Here is a 16485-nt window from a genome sequence, read left to right as displayed (position 1 = left end):
GTATTTGTGTGTATGCATGCATGTCTACACACACACAGGAAAGGACAGCATACAGACTACAGAGAGAGGAGGAGATGATGAGAGCAGCAGTGAATCCTCTATTCCCCCAGTGGCCGTCTCTTCTTAGAACTGCCATAGTGTCTTATGAGGACCATGTGTCTTAGCAGGATTATGGTGCTTATGAGGCCCCAGGAAGCTTAAAGACAACGCTGAGCTTATTTCCAATGAGACATGGCTGGTTTTATCCTCCAGCCTCTATCTCTGTCTCTCTCTCCCCCCAAAGCTTTTCCCAGGTTAACACACACAAGCACGCTCGCTCGCACACACACACACACACACACTCACACCAACTGAGAGTAAACAGATCCCTCTCTCTCATTCTCTGTAGTTCTCTCTCAGACTAGATTTGTCCCTCTGAAAAGAAGTGCACTTGTTTTCTTGGCCTTGGTGATGGGAAGAAAGGCTAAAGCCTGCATGTGTTATATTGGCATTGAACAAAACTAGTTTATGGGAGAAACAAAAAATAAGCCAGGAAGATAATTGGGCTACAAAAGAAAGCAGGGATAGAGGTGGAGATACAGGGAGGGAATTGAGTAAAAAACATTAAAAGAAAGAGAGAAAGAGTAATGTTGAGATAAAATAGTAAGAGAAAGTGGACAGATTTGAAGGTTTATGTATCCATCTAAGGATTGAAGATTTTATCATGAGTAATCATCTCTCTTTCTTGTCGCTTCCCTCACTCCCTCCTTCTTCTCTCTTTACTCACCCTCCTCAAAGCCATCTCTGAAGGAACCAGAGCGGCTCATGGTGCGAGTCTTCTCGTCCAATGACACGCAGGAGTTCCTCAGGCGGGTGTCACCACAGGGTTCAAAGGTGATGTCCTGATTGATCAGACTATTGTTCCGGAGGCTGGCCAGGTTTATCTGAGCAGCTGTGGTGGGGCTGCCCGCTGCAAGGGACACAACTATACAGGTCATTTGATATACAGACCCCTTTACTTTTTCCACATTTTGTTAGGTTACAGCCTTATTCTAAAATGTATTAAATTGTTTTCCCCACTCATCAATCTACACACAATACCCCATAATGACAAAGCAAAAACAGGTTTTAAGAATTTTTTGCAAATAAAAAAATATGACAGAAATATGACATTTACGCAAGTATTCAGACCCTTTACTCAGTAATTTGTTGAGTGCAGCCTTGAGTCTTCTTGGTATGACGCTACAAGCCTGGCACACCTGTATTTGGGGAGTTCCTCCCATTATTTTCTGCAGATCCTCTCAAGCTCTGTCAGGTTGGATAGGGAGCGTTGCTACACAGCTATTTTCAGGTCTCTACAGAGATGTTAGTTCGGGTTCAAGTCCGGGCTCTGGCTGGGCCACTCAAGGACATTCAGAGATTTGTCCCGAAGCCACCCCTGCGTTGTCTTGGCTGAGTGCTTAGGGTCATTGTCCTGTTGGAAGGTGAACCTTCGCCCCCAGTCTGAGGTCCTGAGCGCTCTGGAGCAGGTTTTCATCAAGGATCGCTCTGTACATTGCTCCGTTCATCTTTGCCTCGATCCTGACTAGTCTCCCAGTCCCTGCTGCTGAAAAACACCCCCACAGCATGATGCTGCCACCACCATGCTTCACCGTAGGGATGGTGCCAGGTTTCCTCCAGACGTGACGCTTGGCATTCAGGCCAAATAGTTGAATCTGGGTTTCATCAGACCAGAGAATCTTGTTTCTCATGGTCTGAGAGTCTTTAGGTGCCTTTTGGCAAACTCCAAGCGGGCTGTCATGTGCCTTTTACTGAGGAGTGGCTTTCGTCCGGCCACTCTACCATAAAGGCCTGATTGGTGGAGTGCTGCAGAGATGGTTGTCCATCTGGAAGGTTCTTCCATCTCCACAGAGGAACTCTAGAGTTCTGTCAGAGTGACCATCGGGTTCTTGGTCACCTCCCTGACCAAGGCCCTTCTCCCCCGATTGTTCAGTTTGGCCGGGCAGCCAGCTCTAGGAAGAGTCTTGGTGGTTCCAAACTTCTTCCATTTAAGAATGATGGAGGCCACTGTGTTTTTGGGGACCTTCAATGCTGCAGAAATGTTTTGGTACCCTTCCCCAGATCTGTCCCTCGACACAATCCTGTCTCGGAGCTCTACAGACAATTCCTTCGGCCTCATGGCTTGGTTTTTGCTCTGACATGCACTGTCAACTGTGGGAATTTATATAGACAGGTGTGTGCCTTTCCAAATCATGTCCAATCAATTTACCACAGGTGGACTCCAATCAAGTTGTAGAAACATCTCAAGGATGATCAATGGAAACAGGATGCACCTGAGCTCAATTTCGAGTCTCATAGCAAAGGGGCTGAATACCAATGTGAATAAGGTATTTCTGTTTTTCGCTTTGTCATTATGGGGTATTGTGTGTAGATTGCTGATAAAAAAATAATATGTAATACATTTTCGAATAAGGCTGTAACGTAACAAAATGTGGAAAAAGTCAAGAGGTCTGAATACTTTCCGAAGGCACTGTACACACATACACACACACACAGGTACAGTGGCTTGTAAGGTGTTTATAGGTCATACCGAGCTGTCCGAAGTTGAAGCGTGTCCCTGAGGGTGAGGTGAGGCTTGACCCAGGTGAGAAGGGAGAGTTACTGGTCGAGTCCTGCAGCCCGCCCTGAGAATGGAAGCGCAGCCAATCACGCGCAGCCTCCTCATGACCTCGCAGCTGGGACGATGGGGCGTACCTGCAGTGCCAAACATACAAGGGTCAGAGGTTATAGGTTGGTGGGTAAAGGTTATGAGAGTAGTGTGCAAACTGGTGCGGTTTTTACATTCTGATTTAATCATTACCAGGCAGAACTTGATTCATCATATGGTGATTCTATTTTTACCAAGAGCAACTGATTATTATGTCCCAAGTACATTTCACATAATGTACAAGCACTTTTCTTCAACCGAGAGCAACACACAAATCAAGGGGACAGTCAACAGAAATCCAAAACGCTGCCCAAACGAATTCCAAAACGGTGCACAAAATCAAAGTGCGTATGACGTGACACCATGACAACTCTGCACACACAGTAGTGACAGGTGACATGCCTTAACACTGAAGCGCAACACAACATTGTGCCAAGAGCAAAAAAAGAATAACTACAACAACACCAGCATTGCGTGAGCTCAAGCTGTGAGAGAGGGAAAGTGAGAGAGGGAGAGGGAGGGTGCTAAGCATGGCAGACAGTGCTTGAGAGGTCATACAGTAGGTACCTGAGTCCCTTCTTGGGCAGAGTGTTTCTATCACTGTGTGGACCCCTGTGGGATCAGCAAAGAAAAACACTTCAGGGAGAGGAAAAGAATGGAGGAGAGGAAAGGAGGAATGTGGATAGTGCACTATCTAGCTATTGCAATTGTAAAAAATATATATATGCCATCGCTTTTCTGGAAAATATATTTTGTGACAACACATCTTAGTAAAGTGTCATGTCATAGCAGTGATGGTTGTTTTTAAATATCAGGGTCCAAGTCTAAGTTTCGCCACAAGATGGCAGCATATAAACAGCGATAGCGGACTACACAGCACACTCACGCACACACACACCGCCACAAAGGAGAAGCCCCACACACAAGCACTTTTACCTGTCCTGTTTCCGAGGTAAGGTGTTTCGGTTGAATTTAGGGCTAGCGGAGGGGGAGGACAGGGGGCTGATGGGAAGGGGGGGGGGGTGGGGGGGGGGGAACACAACAGACAAAGAGAGAAATAACTTTAGAAATAAAAGTGAGGGAGAATAATCCTCTGAAGGAGAGAGCAACATTGAGTCCAACCGTTGCAACAAGCAAAATCACCACCACCAGCTCAACAATGAATATCATCTACTAGTCTAGTAAGCAAAGATAATGAGATGTGTCAGAGAAGGTAACACCAGAATAGATCTCAAATGACATAGCATTAAGGCATACCTTAAACAATGCTTTCCATTGAGATGCTTGCATAATATCTCTGGTGATAATATGGCTGATACATTCCAGTCACATACACATTCATGTATGCAGGAATACACTGAACAAACACAATATGACAGTGCATGCTATGGCAACGTCTGACAGGTTCCTTGTTTTTCTGTCCATATAAAGATATAATGACCAAGATCAGAGCAGATTCCCAACTTCCCCCAACATCCCACTATTACCACTCAAACCCTCCCTCCCTCCTTCCTTCCATTCCCCTGTCCTCACCTCTCAGACATGCCTGTCTTGATGCTGCTGGTCCTGCCCAGGGCTGAGAGGGTGTCCTCCCTGCTGTCCCTTCCTCCATGCCCGGCGCTGCTCACGCTCATGTCGATGGACTCGCTGCTGGTGTGCATGCTGCTGACCGAGGGGTAGCCCAGGCTTCCCGCCCCACCACCGTGCCCACTGTGCCCACCCAGGGTACCCTCCCTGCTCTGGGCAGAGGAGCCAGTGCTCATGGTGGTGCCCCACGTCAGGCTGTTGGAGGGCCCCGTGGAGGAGTAGACAGAGCCGGGGCTGGATGCACTCTGGGGGACACAGGAGAAATGATGGATTTATCAAGTGATTTTCATATGTTATGCTTAATGGTTATGCTTCCACTCGCCAAGGTCAAATCATATATCTGCTGCACTCTTACAGTGTTCTTCATATTATGATCTGCTGTTGCTAGCTACACGGTTGCTTGCTATCATAGCCAACTATTTTATCACAAGGCTACCTATCGTGAGTTGGCTATTTTCTTGTTTGTGAAAGTATAAACTGTTCATGGACCCAGATGCTTATCAAGAGGCTGCAAAGATATTGCCAGCTCATGTCATATGGTTAGTCTGCCTATCTTACCTGTTCGCTACCCAGCGTGCTATGGCCCGTGCTCAGGTTTCGTCCTCCGTACAGGGGGCTGCTGCCCTCGGTCTCCCCCCCTACACCTCCAGGGGAGTCCAGGGCAGCATGGGTAGCGTGAGGGTTGGAGATCACCGTCGAGTTCTTCATGTTCTCTGCTGTGGTGACCGGAGCCTGCTTACTGGGCTTACCACCAAACAACCTGGAGAGAGATGGAGAGGGAGAAGAGAAGGAGAAAGTTGAAAAGGAGAATAAATAAAAATATTTACCCTACCTCTTCAAAGAGTATCTTAAATAATCCCACAGCACCACCCCCCCAGCAAAAAAGCCTTTCGTGAACTAACACTCAAACGTCTAGGAGCAACAACGACTCAGCCGCGAAGTGGTAGGCCACACAAGCTCACAGAACGGGACCACCGAGAACTGAAGCAAGTAAAAATCGCCTGTCCTCGTTTGCAACACTCACTACTGAGTTCCAAACTGCCTCTGGAAGCAACATCAGCACAATAACTGTTCGTCAGGAGCTTCATAAAATGGGTTTTCCATGGCTGAGCAGCCGCACACATGCCTAAGATCACCATGTGCAAAGCCAAGCGTCAGCTGGAGTGGTGTAAAGCTTGCCGCCATTGGGGGCATTGTCATGCTGACATAGGAAAGGGCCTTCCCCAAAATGCATAGTGCCAACTGTAAAGTTTGGTGGAGGAGGAATAATGGTCTGGGATTGTTTTCCATGGTTCGGGCTAGGTGCCTTAGTTCCAGTGAAGGGAATTCTTAACACTACAGCATACAATTACATTCTAGACGATTCTGTGCTTACAACTTTGTAGCAACAGTTTGGGGAAGGCCCTTTCCCGTTTCAGCATGGCAATGCCCCAGTGCACAAAGCGAGGTCCATACAGAAATTATTTGTCAAGATCGGTGTGGAAGAACTTGACTAGCCTGCACAGAGCCCTGACCTCAACCCCATCGAACACCTTTGGGATGAATTGGAATGCCGACTGCGAGCCAGGCCTAATCACCCAACATCAGTGCCCGACCTCACTAATGCTCTTGTGGCTGAATGGAAGCAAGTCCCCGCAGCAATGTTCCAACATCTAGTGAAAAGCCTTCCCAGAAGAGTGGAGGCTGTTATAGCAGCAAAGGGGGAACCAACTCCATATTAATGCCCATGATTATGATATGAGATGTTCAACGAGCAGGTGTCCACATATTTTTGGTCATGTAATGTATGTGGTTGTCCCACCTAGCTATCTTAAGATGAATGCACTAACTGTAAGTCGCTCTGGATAAGAGCGTCTGCTAAATGACTAAAAACATTAGCATACCCCATTACTTTAAGCTAAAGGACAATGGCTCCGTCCCAAATGGCACCCTAATCCTTATTTAGTGCGCTACATTTGTAATAGGGTCCCATTTGGGACATAACCAGAGTGTATTGACTGTTAAGACGGTAGGCAGGGTGATAATATAGAGCAGGATCTTCAAAGCCTTATTACCCATAGAGATTAATGAGCCAGCCCAGCGGTTTGAGGTAAAACTCTGCTCGTGTAAGACTGTGCACATATAAAGACTATGAAAAGCGTGGGCTCAGACCTGGCAGCTGAACAGAAATGCTGAAGTGATAGTTTTCATACAGTGGACTGACATGACCTTTGTGTATGGATGTAAATGTGTGTGTGCGTGTGTGTGTTGCATTGCACTAGGAATAGGTTTCAGACACGGTACTGTACTGTAAATGGGTGTCATTAATGACCACGTTTAAGTGTGAGTGACATTATATCTCTGCATGTGAGTGTGAGTGTGTGAGTCTGTTCACCTGCGCAGTGTGGGTGAGGCAACCTGCTGTCTCCCTGTGAGAGGTACAGTGGAAGCCCCTCCCCTCAGGTTGTCCACGCCCTCTGACACGCCCTTCTCTCGGTCCGTCTGATTGGCTAGCGAGACCCCAGTCCCACTTCCATTAATTTTTCCAGTGTTCCCCATGTCTCTGCTTTTACTATGAGTGGTAACGGAAAGCACGGCCGCCTCGATGCTGCTGGTCGACGACCGGTTTCCGTTACGCGCGGTGGCGCCGGACCGGCTGGGTCTTGGAAGGCTCCGGTACTGCAGTGTGGAGCGGGCGCTCACCGAGAGGTTCCCATCGTCATGGTGACCTAGACTGGACCCCACATCTTGACCTCCGACCTTTATCCCACCTGCTAGGGATCTCGTCCCTGACTTGGGCATCTTCCCAAGAGTCGCTGACCCGCTCGTGATGGTGGCGCCACTGGCGGTAACCATAGTAACCATCCCGGAACTCTGCTTCTTGAAGCCAAATGTGCTGGTGGGGGTGCGGGAGGTGAGTGTGTGTGACTGGGATTGGGGTTCGGACAGGGCGTGTGTGAGGGTGTGTGTGTGTGATGTGCGGGTGGAGGTAGCGGTGGAGGTGGAGGAGGGTGTGTGTTTCTTGGCCTCGTCGTCACTGCTGCGTCCGGCTTCGGAGGGCGAGCGGTGGAGGCCGTTGGAGCGAGGCGAGAGACGGCCCTTCTCAGACACCTTGATGTCGTCTGTTTTACCTACACGTACACAGGATGGGACATACAGCAGGGGTTAAGGTCAGAGGAGAGTTTGTCTTATTGTGGTGTTTCATAGGGTTAATGACTCAAGATTCAGACCACAAGAGAGAAAATGACACATAGAGACACACACAGAGGGAGAGAGAGACACACATAGAAGAGAGGGAGACATACAGATACAGTGCATACTGTACAAACACATACACACAGATTTACACAGATGGACCGACGGACAGACAGACATAAGGAGAGACATTGCCAAAGAGGAAGAAACAAGAGCACACATAGAAACACACATGCAATCGCAAATGAGACAAATACAGAGACAGCAAAACACTGCCAGGACAGAAAACACCCATACCTGTGCTGTGTGTCTTTATCACAGTGGAGCCTGATGATCCAGTAGCTTTAGTCCTGGGGCTGGTCACCCCCACCTGAGCGCTCATGCCCCTCCTCCAGGACCCTGTGTGTGTCATAGAGGGAGTCTTCCGCCCCGAGCCCACCTTATCCGACTCGTCAGACACGTCCGAGGGGTTCCGGCGGGCCCACTTGGAGCCCTGGTCCATCCTGCTGACCCCGCTGTCCGACACCCCGTCTGACCTCTTGACCTCGTCACCTGACCAGGTGGGGTTCAGGGTGGTGGAGGCCGAGTGCTTCTCAGCGTCCGTTACAGACTGGGGACACACAGAGGATGAGAGAAGAGGGAAGTTATGATCTATTTTATGGTGCTGTGGCACGGAATATATGGGAATAAAATGACCGGTTTATCGGGTTGACGTTAGTCATTCCATTTGTGCCTATAGGGCTGTGTTGATAGTGGCATGATAGTATACTGATTGTGGACAAAATCAGAAAGCTCTTTGGGGCCTACCATAAGTGAAGCCGTACTCAGCATACAATAACCTCAGCACTCTAGGGATCCAATATGGAGACAGTATCCATGGAAACAGACTGTATTAACCTAGTGTTGGGTCAAAGGTCAAGTAATACTGGGAGAATATGGTCTTTGTACAGTCTTTGTTATCCTACATAAAATAACCACTATATTAAATGAGTGTTATTGTATAGTGTGTGTATGTTATCCAGACATCCAACCCCTTCCCAAAGCCACCCAAAACCAGCTGAGAGTAGTATCACTTCTCAGACAGTTTTTCTAAGGTGGCTTCTTAAAATTGGTATTTAATGACTTGAGGCCAGTTCAAACATTAACATTAGTCTAGTCAGTTCACAGGTCTGTCACCCAGAGCAATACTATAGGCTCATATTCCCCTCCAAACTGTGAGGAATGTCAATATCATTAACACACTCGGAGCTAAGGGGAGAGAAGGGAAGGGAGAGAGCAGAAAGAGGGGGTGAGGTGGGAGTGTGAGACTGTACTTGAGAGTCTATTTGTGTGTCCATTCAGAGCCTGGGGCTATATTTGTGTGTGTGTGTGTGTGTGTGTATGCTTGTGTGTGTGCTTGTGCATGCGCTTGTGTGTGTCTGTGTGTCTAGCCTCCACACCGACCTGTCCGTTGAGGGCCTTGCGCTGTGCGGCCGGTGTGTTGGCGTAGGAGCTGATGGAGGAGCTGGTGTTGATGTCATCTGTGTCGATGGTGTCACTGATGCCACTGCTCACAGAGCTGCTGTCATCCCAACTGGAGAGAAAAGGGAAAAAGAGAGGGAAAAATAGGTTTAATTAAACAACACGATTTTAACCAGGATAAAGGGAGGAGAGAGGAGAGGTGTTATGCCAACCACAACAAAGAGAAGAGGCAAGGACATACCCAAAGATTGGTTTAAAAAAAGATAGATCTTACAAAATGTGCCTTTAAACAGATACCTCATTTGTAAACAGAGTTTAACAAGGGTTCAGTGTGTGGTTGAATGGATGCAACCTAACTGGACTCTCCACTAAATCAGTTTTACATGTTCTACTTCAGAGCCTTTATTTTATTTCCAGCCGTGGAATCGGCTGAATATTGTGAATATTTCACATTTCATTCCCATACCTCTATGGAGCAACACATACGCTAGACCAGGGATCTCCAACCCGGTTCCTGGAGAGCCACAGTCCTGTAGGTTTTCCCTCCAACCCTAATCTAGCACACCTGTGTCTAATAATTATCTGGTTGATAAGCTGAATCAGGTTAGATACAACTGGGGTTGGAGTGAAAACCTACAGGAGGGTAGCTCTCCAGGAACAGGGTTGAAAGCGCTGCTCTAGACAGTAGACAGCAATGTATCATTCATTCTGGCTCTGAATTTGAATCTCCTTACAGTGTAGACAACCTACTAGCCTAGCTAAAGCTCTGTGACTGTACAAGCTGGCTGTTGAACCCACAGAGATAGGAGGGATATTTTATGTATGAGCGTAATCCTGAGTGAATGGGTGAAAACACACAGTCTCTCTCTGCACCAGGGAGAAAAGCCCTGTTAAGAGGCATGGTGAATTTATGACACGGCTCACAGTCAGGCAGCAGCATAAGCCCCAAGCTGCCTGGAAATCTCAGTCTCACACACACACTGACTGGAGCTGTCCATCAAACACAAAGGAGGAGACTAACCTTGAACAGGAAGGTTCTACAACACACACACACAGACAGACACACACACACATTGTCCACACACCAGTCTTTAACCCCACTTTGAACAATTATACAGGCTATGTTTGTCTTTCCCCAACCCTGGGGGCGAAGGGGGGACGGGTGCAGGGTGAGAGGGGGGTGAGACCAGCAAGAGAGACTAGAGGGATCTCTAGGGAGACTATGGATGAGACAGGACAAACATCATTCTGAAAGGACCACAGGGAGGGAAAAGAGTTAAAAGCAGGCTTGACAACTATTGAGCACATGCACAAGCGCGCGTGCACACACAAACACACACATACATACACACACACACACACACACAGACACACAGCTGCTATTGTATCCTGGTGTTTGGATTAGAGTCATCCAGGGACAGATCCATCACCTCTAATGAGACAGACACACACAATCCTGTCGCTAAAGACACACACACAGACACACAGAAATACATCAGCGTGTCCTCACTGACTTTGGCTTAAGCCAGGAAGCATCTATCCTCATCTGCAGACAGGATGATGTCATGAATCATACTTCAAACACACACACCCCTTTACAACATACTGGGGGATCTCACATTAACACACTCTCATCATACAGATCTGATATCTATCACAAGCACTGCAATCTGTAGCTTAAGCTCTGAGGCTCGGCTGCTTTGTAGTTGCCTTAAACCCACAGTATATCTGCGCTTGACAGGACTGCAGACAGACAGAGCTAACTGGTGAGAGATTTAGACTGACCACAGCCGTCTAAACATGTTCACACAGCCACATGGGGGAAAGTCCCCCACACAGAGAGAGAGAGAGAGAGAGAGAGAGAGAGAGAGAGAGAGAGAGAGAGAGAGAGAGAGAGAGAGAGAGAGAGAGAGAGAGAGAGAGAGAGAGAGAGAGAGAGAGAGAGAGAGAGAGAGAGAGAGAGAGAGAGAGAGAGAGAGAGAGAGAGAGAGAGAGTAAAACATCACAGACCAACTGAGGATCTAAAGTTCTTGTCCATATTTAAAATCTAGTATCCTTCTGAAGGCGTAGAATATCCCAACTATCACACACACTCTCTTTACCTGGCCAGAGTTCCTTGGATGCCGTGGGAACCTGAAGCGTGGGGGAGAATGCCGAGTTGGACAGAGAGCTTCATGAGTCCATACCGCTGAGTTACACACTGAGCTAACAATCTCTCTCTCTCTCTCTTTCTGCTTCTCTAACTCTATCCCTCTCCCTCTTCCAGTCTTACTCTCTCTTTGTGTCTACCTCCTCCCTCCCACTCCGCCTTTATTCCTTGCTCACTCTGACACTTCCTGTGTTTTTGACTGTGTCTCCTGCACTCACCACCCCTCCCTCCTTCTCCCTCTTTCTCTCTCCTGTCGCCTCATCCCTTCTTGCTTATTCCCCAGTCTCTCTTTCTCTCTGGACTGAGTGAGGGAACCGTGAAAGATAGAGAGTGTTCTCCCCTGGTGCTTGTAACCTGATCTCCCCCAAGCCCAGTTAACCAGTTCACTGCTACAGCTCAACCAGTAACATCACAGCATAATGACAGACTCTCCTAAATAAGACCTTCCCAAATCCTATGGAACCAAAATAAGGCATCCTCAAATGACCCAACAACAGTATGAAGCTACATTATGGTCATAGTATGATCACAGCTACACAGACAGACTCAACCACACACATACATACAAAACATTATTCCTTATTATCAACTAAGATATTCCCAAATCCAACATTCCCAACTGTGACGTTCCCAACTTCCCATCCATGTAATATGTGTCAGTGTGTGTGATCCCGGAGTTCCCAGACAGATCCACCCTGACTAACTGACAGCCCATTACTAATTAGAGATCAGCCCAGCAACATGGCCAAACCCACAGCCTCCTGCTGGCAGCGCAACCTACCTATTAACTACCACCCAGCCATTTAGAGCCAATCAGAGAGGACGATGACACTAACCACAGCCAACCCTAATTGAGCATAGTGAAGAGTAGCAGTTCCAAGCATGAAACTCTAATACTGAAGCGTCAGAAAGTTATGGGTTCAGTTGATGTGCGTGATTAGACTTCAATTAATTCAGTTGACTTTTGTGTTGATTTTTGAGCAGGGAAATCTCTCTTAGTAAGACAGAGACCTTCACAGCTGTGTGGTAGTTTATAGAAATAGAGTTAAATGGATTCATATGAGAATTGGCCTTTAGGATTAGGTTAGGTGTACAGACAGACTTATCTGGTGAAAAAAACACACTGTCTGATGGAGAGACAGTAGGGGAGAGAGAGATGGAGAGACAGTAGGGGAGAGAGAGATGGAGAGACAGTAGGGGAGAGAGAGATGGAGAGACGGTAGGGGAGAGAGAGATGGAGAGACGGTAGGGGAGAGAGAGATGGAGAGACAGTAGGGGAGAGAGAGAGATGGAGAGACAGTAGGGGAGAGAGAGATATGGAGAGCCAGTAGGGGAGAGAGAGATATGGAGAGACAGTAGGGGAGAGAGAGATATGGAGAGACAGTAGGGGAGAGAGAGATGGAGAGACAGTAGGGGAGAGAGAGATGAAGAGACAGTAGGGGAGAGAGAGATGGAGAGACAGTAGGGGAGAGAGATGGAGAGACAGTAGGGGAGAGAGATGGTGAGACAGTAGTGGGGAGAGAGATGGAGAGACAAAGTAGGCTTGGGCGGTAAACCATATACCGGGGTATTTAAAAAAAGCCACAAGATGATTTTTCAATACCATCAAGTTATTTATTTTCAATAAATGTGAATATTTGTAGCTACTATTTAAGTTAATACCTGCAATCAACTTGTGTAATACGCTAGGAGATAAAGCAGATTGTGTTCTTCATTTCACCTGTCACATTATTTAACATTATGAAGCTTACTGTAGTTCCCCAGAACAGTTGAGCCAGTCACATGTTTGTTGTTAAGAGCACAACAAGAGAAAATGGGAGCTGGTGAGTCCATAGCGTTCTATCGGAAAAGTTGATGTTGTGCGGCACACATGAGGTGATGAAGTTACACTTGTATGCAATTCCCTATTAAATATCTTATAACGGCTTTCTGACGTGTTTTAGAAGTCAAAGAGCTCTGTTATCCGAGTTATCTGTACAGATGCCATTCTTTCCCTGTGCTTCCTACTAGTGTTTTTTTCCTCCTCCGTTCTTCTCCCCTCTGCTCCGTGTACACATGCTGCTCTTCCTTCAGAAAAGCATGCATCACAACTTCGTATATTTGCACAATTTCTCTCGTTCACTTTTGCTTGTAAATGTCCACACTCACCGAAAATGACACTTGGTGTCTACTAACTATGCTTGTATAACTTTATGAGCTGGATTTACCTGTCTTTGCAATTAGTTTATGTTCATTTTCGCTCGATAGCATTTAGCTAACAGCTTACTGTATGTGTGATTTCGCTATTACTTCTGCTAATTTTGTTAGGATTTTGGTAATAGAGGCCCAATGGCTTTTTTGTGTGCATTTTTAGCGCCCCCTTGTGTGCTATGCCGGTAATACCGTAAATCCCGGGATGGCAGAAGAACAGTATGACGATATGAAAATCTGGAGACAGTAGGTGAGAGAAAGAGACAGAGAGAGACAGCAGGGGAGAGAGAGACAGTAGGTGAGAGAATAGACTCTCTGAACTGACCCAAATCAACACATTCCTGGGCTACCGCCTTAGTTTCTCCCCCGTGTCCCCAGAGACGGCCCTCTGTTTTCACACACAGGTCAGGGGTCATAAACCCTGCTGTTATTCAACTAGGACCGCTGACCAATGAGAAAGAGCTGCCGTTGGGGCTGGACCCATGTGAGTGTCCGACAGCGTCCTGAGAAAACCTTCTGTTTAAGTTGTTCTCTGTTTGTTTAGTTTTTCTTATTATGTATGTGTCTCTGGGGAAGTGTGGTTATTTTAGCTCTGCGCATATTCCTACCCGGCTAAGCTCGCTCTAACTCTTACATGCATTTATGCATGCACTTCCCCTCTCCCAAGTCCATAGGGGAGTTGCAGCGATGGGACAAGACTGTAACTACCAATTGGATATCACGAAATTGGGGAGAAAACTTTTTCTAAAAGTACAAACAAAAAAACAAAACAAAAATATGACGCATGCACGCGCACACACACACGCTCAGACGTAGACAATAACCTCTGGACAATAAGGAATTTCCTCTTTTAAGGGGTGCTACTGTTACTCAGACTGTTGTAGGATCAGATGACTACTCCTGTAGACTACTGTTAGAGACAGTGTGAGTGGATGGGACATGGGGTTACACACTAAACATGAGCTCACTCTTAATATATACCCCCAAAGGGTGAGAGGTCACAGATGATATCATGGGGAAAGAGACAGGTGAGGCTTACACACTCAGAGACAAACACACACGCACATGCACGCATCCTATAAACCCCTTAATCCGTCAGACTGTATTGCATTCAAAGACAGACAGTTTGTTTTATGGAAATGAAGCCAAGGGTGAGAAAAGAGTATTGAGAAGACATTCAGTCTGTCATATACCCGACATCAACGACATCAGCGACAGGCACAAACAAACCATGTTTTTAGAAGTGCCCCATCAGGAGAAGGTTAGCTTGGCTGCACCATTACTGCCTCAAGACAAAACCTCCAAACTAACCCTGACCCCAAACCTCCTCTAAACCTATTTGTTAGTGTAGACAGCCAGTAGGAACACAAACCAGTGTGTGTGTGTGTGTGTGTGTGTGTGTGTGTTGTATCTAAAGTATGTGTTTGGGTCTGGGCTGTGTGTGTACTGACTGAGCTGACTGTACACACAACCACTGTTTGGCTGTCCCTCTGTAAACACCACCTCTGGCCCCTCTATACACAGGGTGGAGTGAGGGAGATGGGGAGGGAGGAGAGGGAAGGGAGGGTGGGAATGGGGGAGGGCAGTTTGAATAGGACCATGGGGATTGGGTGTAAGAATAGGGGAGGGAGTGAGGGAGAAATGAGAGAGAGATACAGGGTGAGGGAGGGGGAGAGTGAGGAAGTGAATGGGCGGGGGAGTGCGGGAGGGAAGGGAGGTAAGAGGGAGAGAATGGGGAGGTAGAGGGTAAGAGAAAGGGTAAAGGAGCGGTGGAGAGGATCTTGGACAGGACTCAGTGCATTCCTTCTCCTTGTGGACATTCTGGGCCAGAGTTGTGTGGTGGCTAAATGACACAGCTGTCCTGCAGCATGGAGAAATGACACGACTACTGGATGAGTGGACTACAGGGTCAGGAATGCATCTCTCCCTCTAGTCTCTCTTTGGTTCTCTCTTTCTCTTTCTCTCTCTAGCCTCATTTCTCATTTTTATAGCTTGAGTAAACATATTTTACATATGAAACAAACATTACCTACATTCTCTGACTTTCTCTCTTGCACACAAACACCTCTTATCGCTCTCTCTCTCTCTTTTTCTCTCCATCTCGCACTCTCTCTCGGTGTGTTTGTTGAGTAAACGATGCATTGCTTTGAGTCAACCGACTGACCCTGATCCATAAAAGAAACACGCCCAATACAGATGTGGGATACATACCACTGCACGCACACACGCAAGCACGCACGCACGCACACAAACATACACAATCACAAAGCACACACTGATCGAAAGGACCCAGTGGGAGGCAGACATACAAGTTTGGAATTTAAAATTGACTGAAGACACACACACCAGACCTTAAACACACTGTAAACTACCTCATCTTATTTCTCCAGTCTTCACGTCCAACTGGCTAAAGGGGTCTCATTCCCCCCCCCCCCCCCCAGCAAAATGTCTGTATGTTTGTGTGTGTGTGTGTGTGTGTGTGAGCCTCCCTCCCATACTAAGTGTGGATTAACACATTGATCCTGTTACCTTGGGTCCAGCCACAAACCTGCAGACTCCACACGTTTTTACCCCTTTATTACTTTCCAACCTCACCACCCCTAGTGAATAACAACGCGTGGGTCTCTACTTCCAGCTTATACATACTATATACATTTTATGGACACAGTCAATTTTACAATAATTATATTTTGTTTGTTTTTACTCCTCAACCTCTCTGATCATTTTCATGATGTCCATCTGGTTTGCTTCTATATGCCATATCTTTCTAACTGTGCTCTTTCACAAAAGCTCTCAACCTATAACCTATATACTTATTATGGATACAGTATGCTTTACATTAGTTATCTTGTTGTTATTAGTTGTTGTTAGTTGTTATTAGTCCCATCCTTCAGCTCCATTCAACACCTCCCATCTATCTCTTAACACCATCCATTTTGGATTTCTATTTGCCATATATTTTTCAACTGTTCTGTGATGTTTCACAAAAGTTCTGAACCCTTCTACTCTCATTGTTTCTACAGATTGTAAATTGAAAATATATTTTTTTGCTAAAAGTATTATTATATTATTGATCGATTGACTATGACTTTTCAGATCACCCAGTGCAGGGTTAGCTCCAGGTAAATATTGCAATCCTTCAGCCATTCCTGGACCTGTGACCAAAAACAAGCTACAAATGGACAGTACCAAAAAAAATGATCTAATGATTCTGTCTCTTCGCAGCAAAATCTGCAGA

The 16485-nt window shown here is 46.7% G+C and overlaps 1 protein-coding gene across 1 annotated transcript in view; it reads right to left on the bottom strand.

Annotated features, from left to right (window-relative positions):
- Positions 1-16485, bottom strand: part of LOC311127766 (neuron navigator 2-like) — a gene marked incomplete at its 5' end in the record, with an annotated part of 261667 nt that overhangs the window by 25726 nt on the left and 219456 nt on the right. Inside the window, 9 exons of the mRNA XM_084159641.1 lie at positions 767-949; positions 2570-2733; positions 3254-3298; positions 3623-3688; positions 4220-4518; positions 4832-5033; positions 6648-7383; positions 7745-8057; positions 8891-9020. Of these exons, the coding sequence (XP_084015767.1) occupies positions 767-949; positions 2570-2733; positions 3254-3298; positions 3623-3688; positions 4220-4518; positions 4832-5033; positions 6648-7383; positions 7745-8057; positions 8891-9020 (2138 nt within the window). The remainder of the gene's footprint in view (positions 1-766; positions 950-2569; positions 2734-3253; positions 3299-3622; positions 3689-4219; positions 4519-4831; positions 5034-6647; positions 7384-7744; positions 8058-8890; positions 9021-16485) is intronic.

The sequence above is a fragment of the Coregonus lavaretus genome, assembly GCF_964263955.1.
Source record: "Coregonus lavaretus genome assembly, chromosome: 4".
Classification (NCBI taxonomy): domain Eukaryota; kingdom Metazoa; phylum Chordata; class Actinopteri; order Salmoniformes; family Salmonidae; genus Coregonus; species Coregonus lavaretus.
The sequence above is the reverse complement of the archived record's forward strand: the minus strand, read 5'-3'. Positions and strand labels throughout refer to the sequence as shown.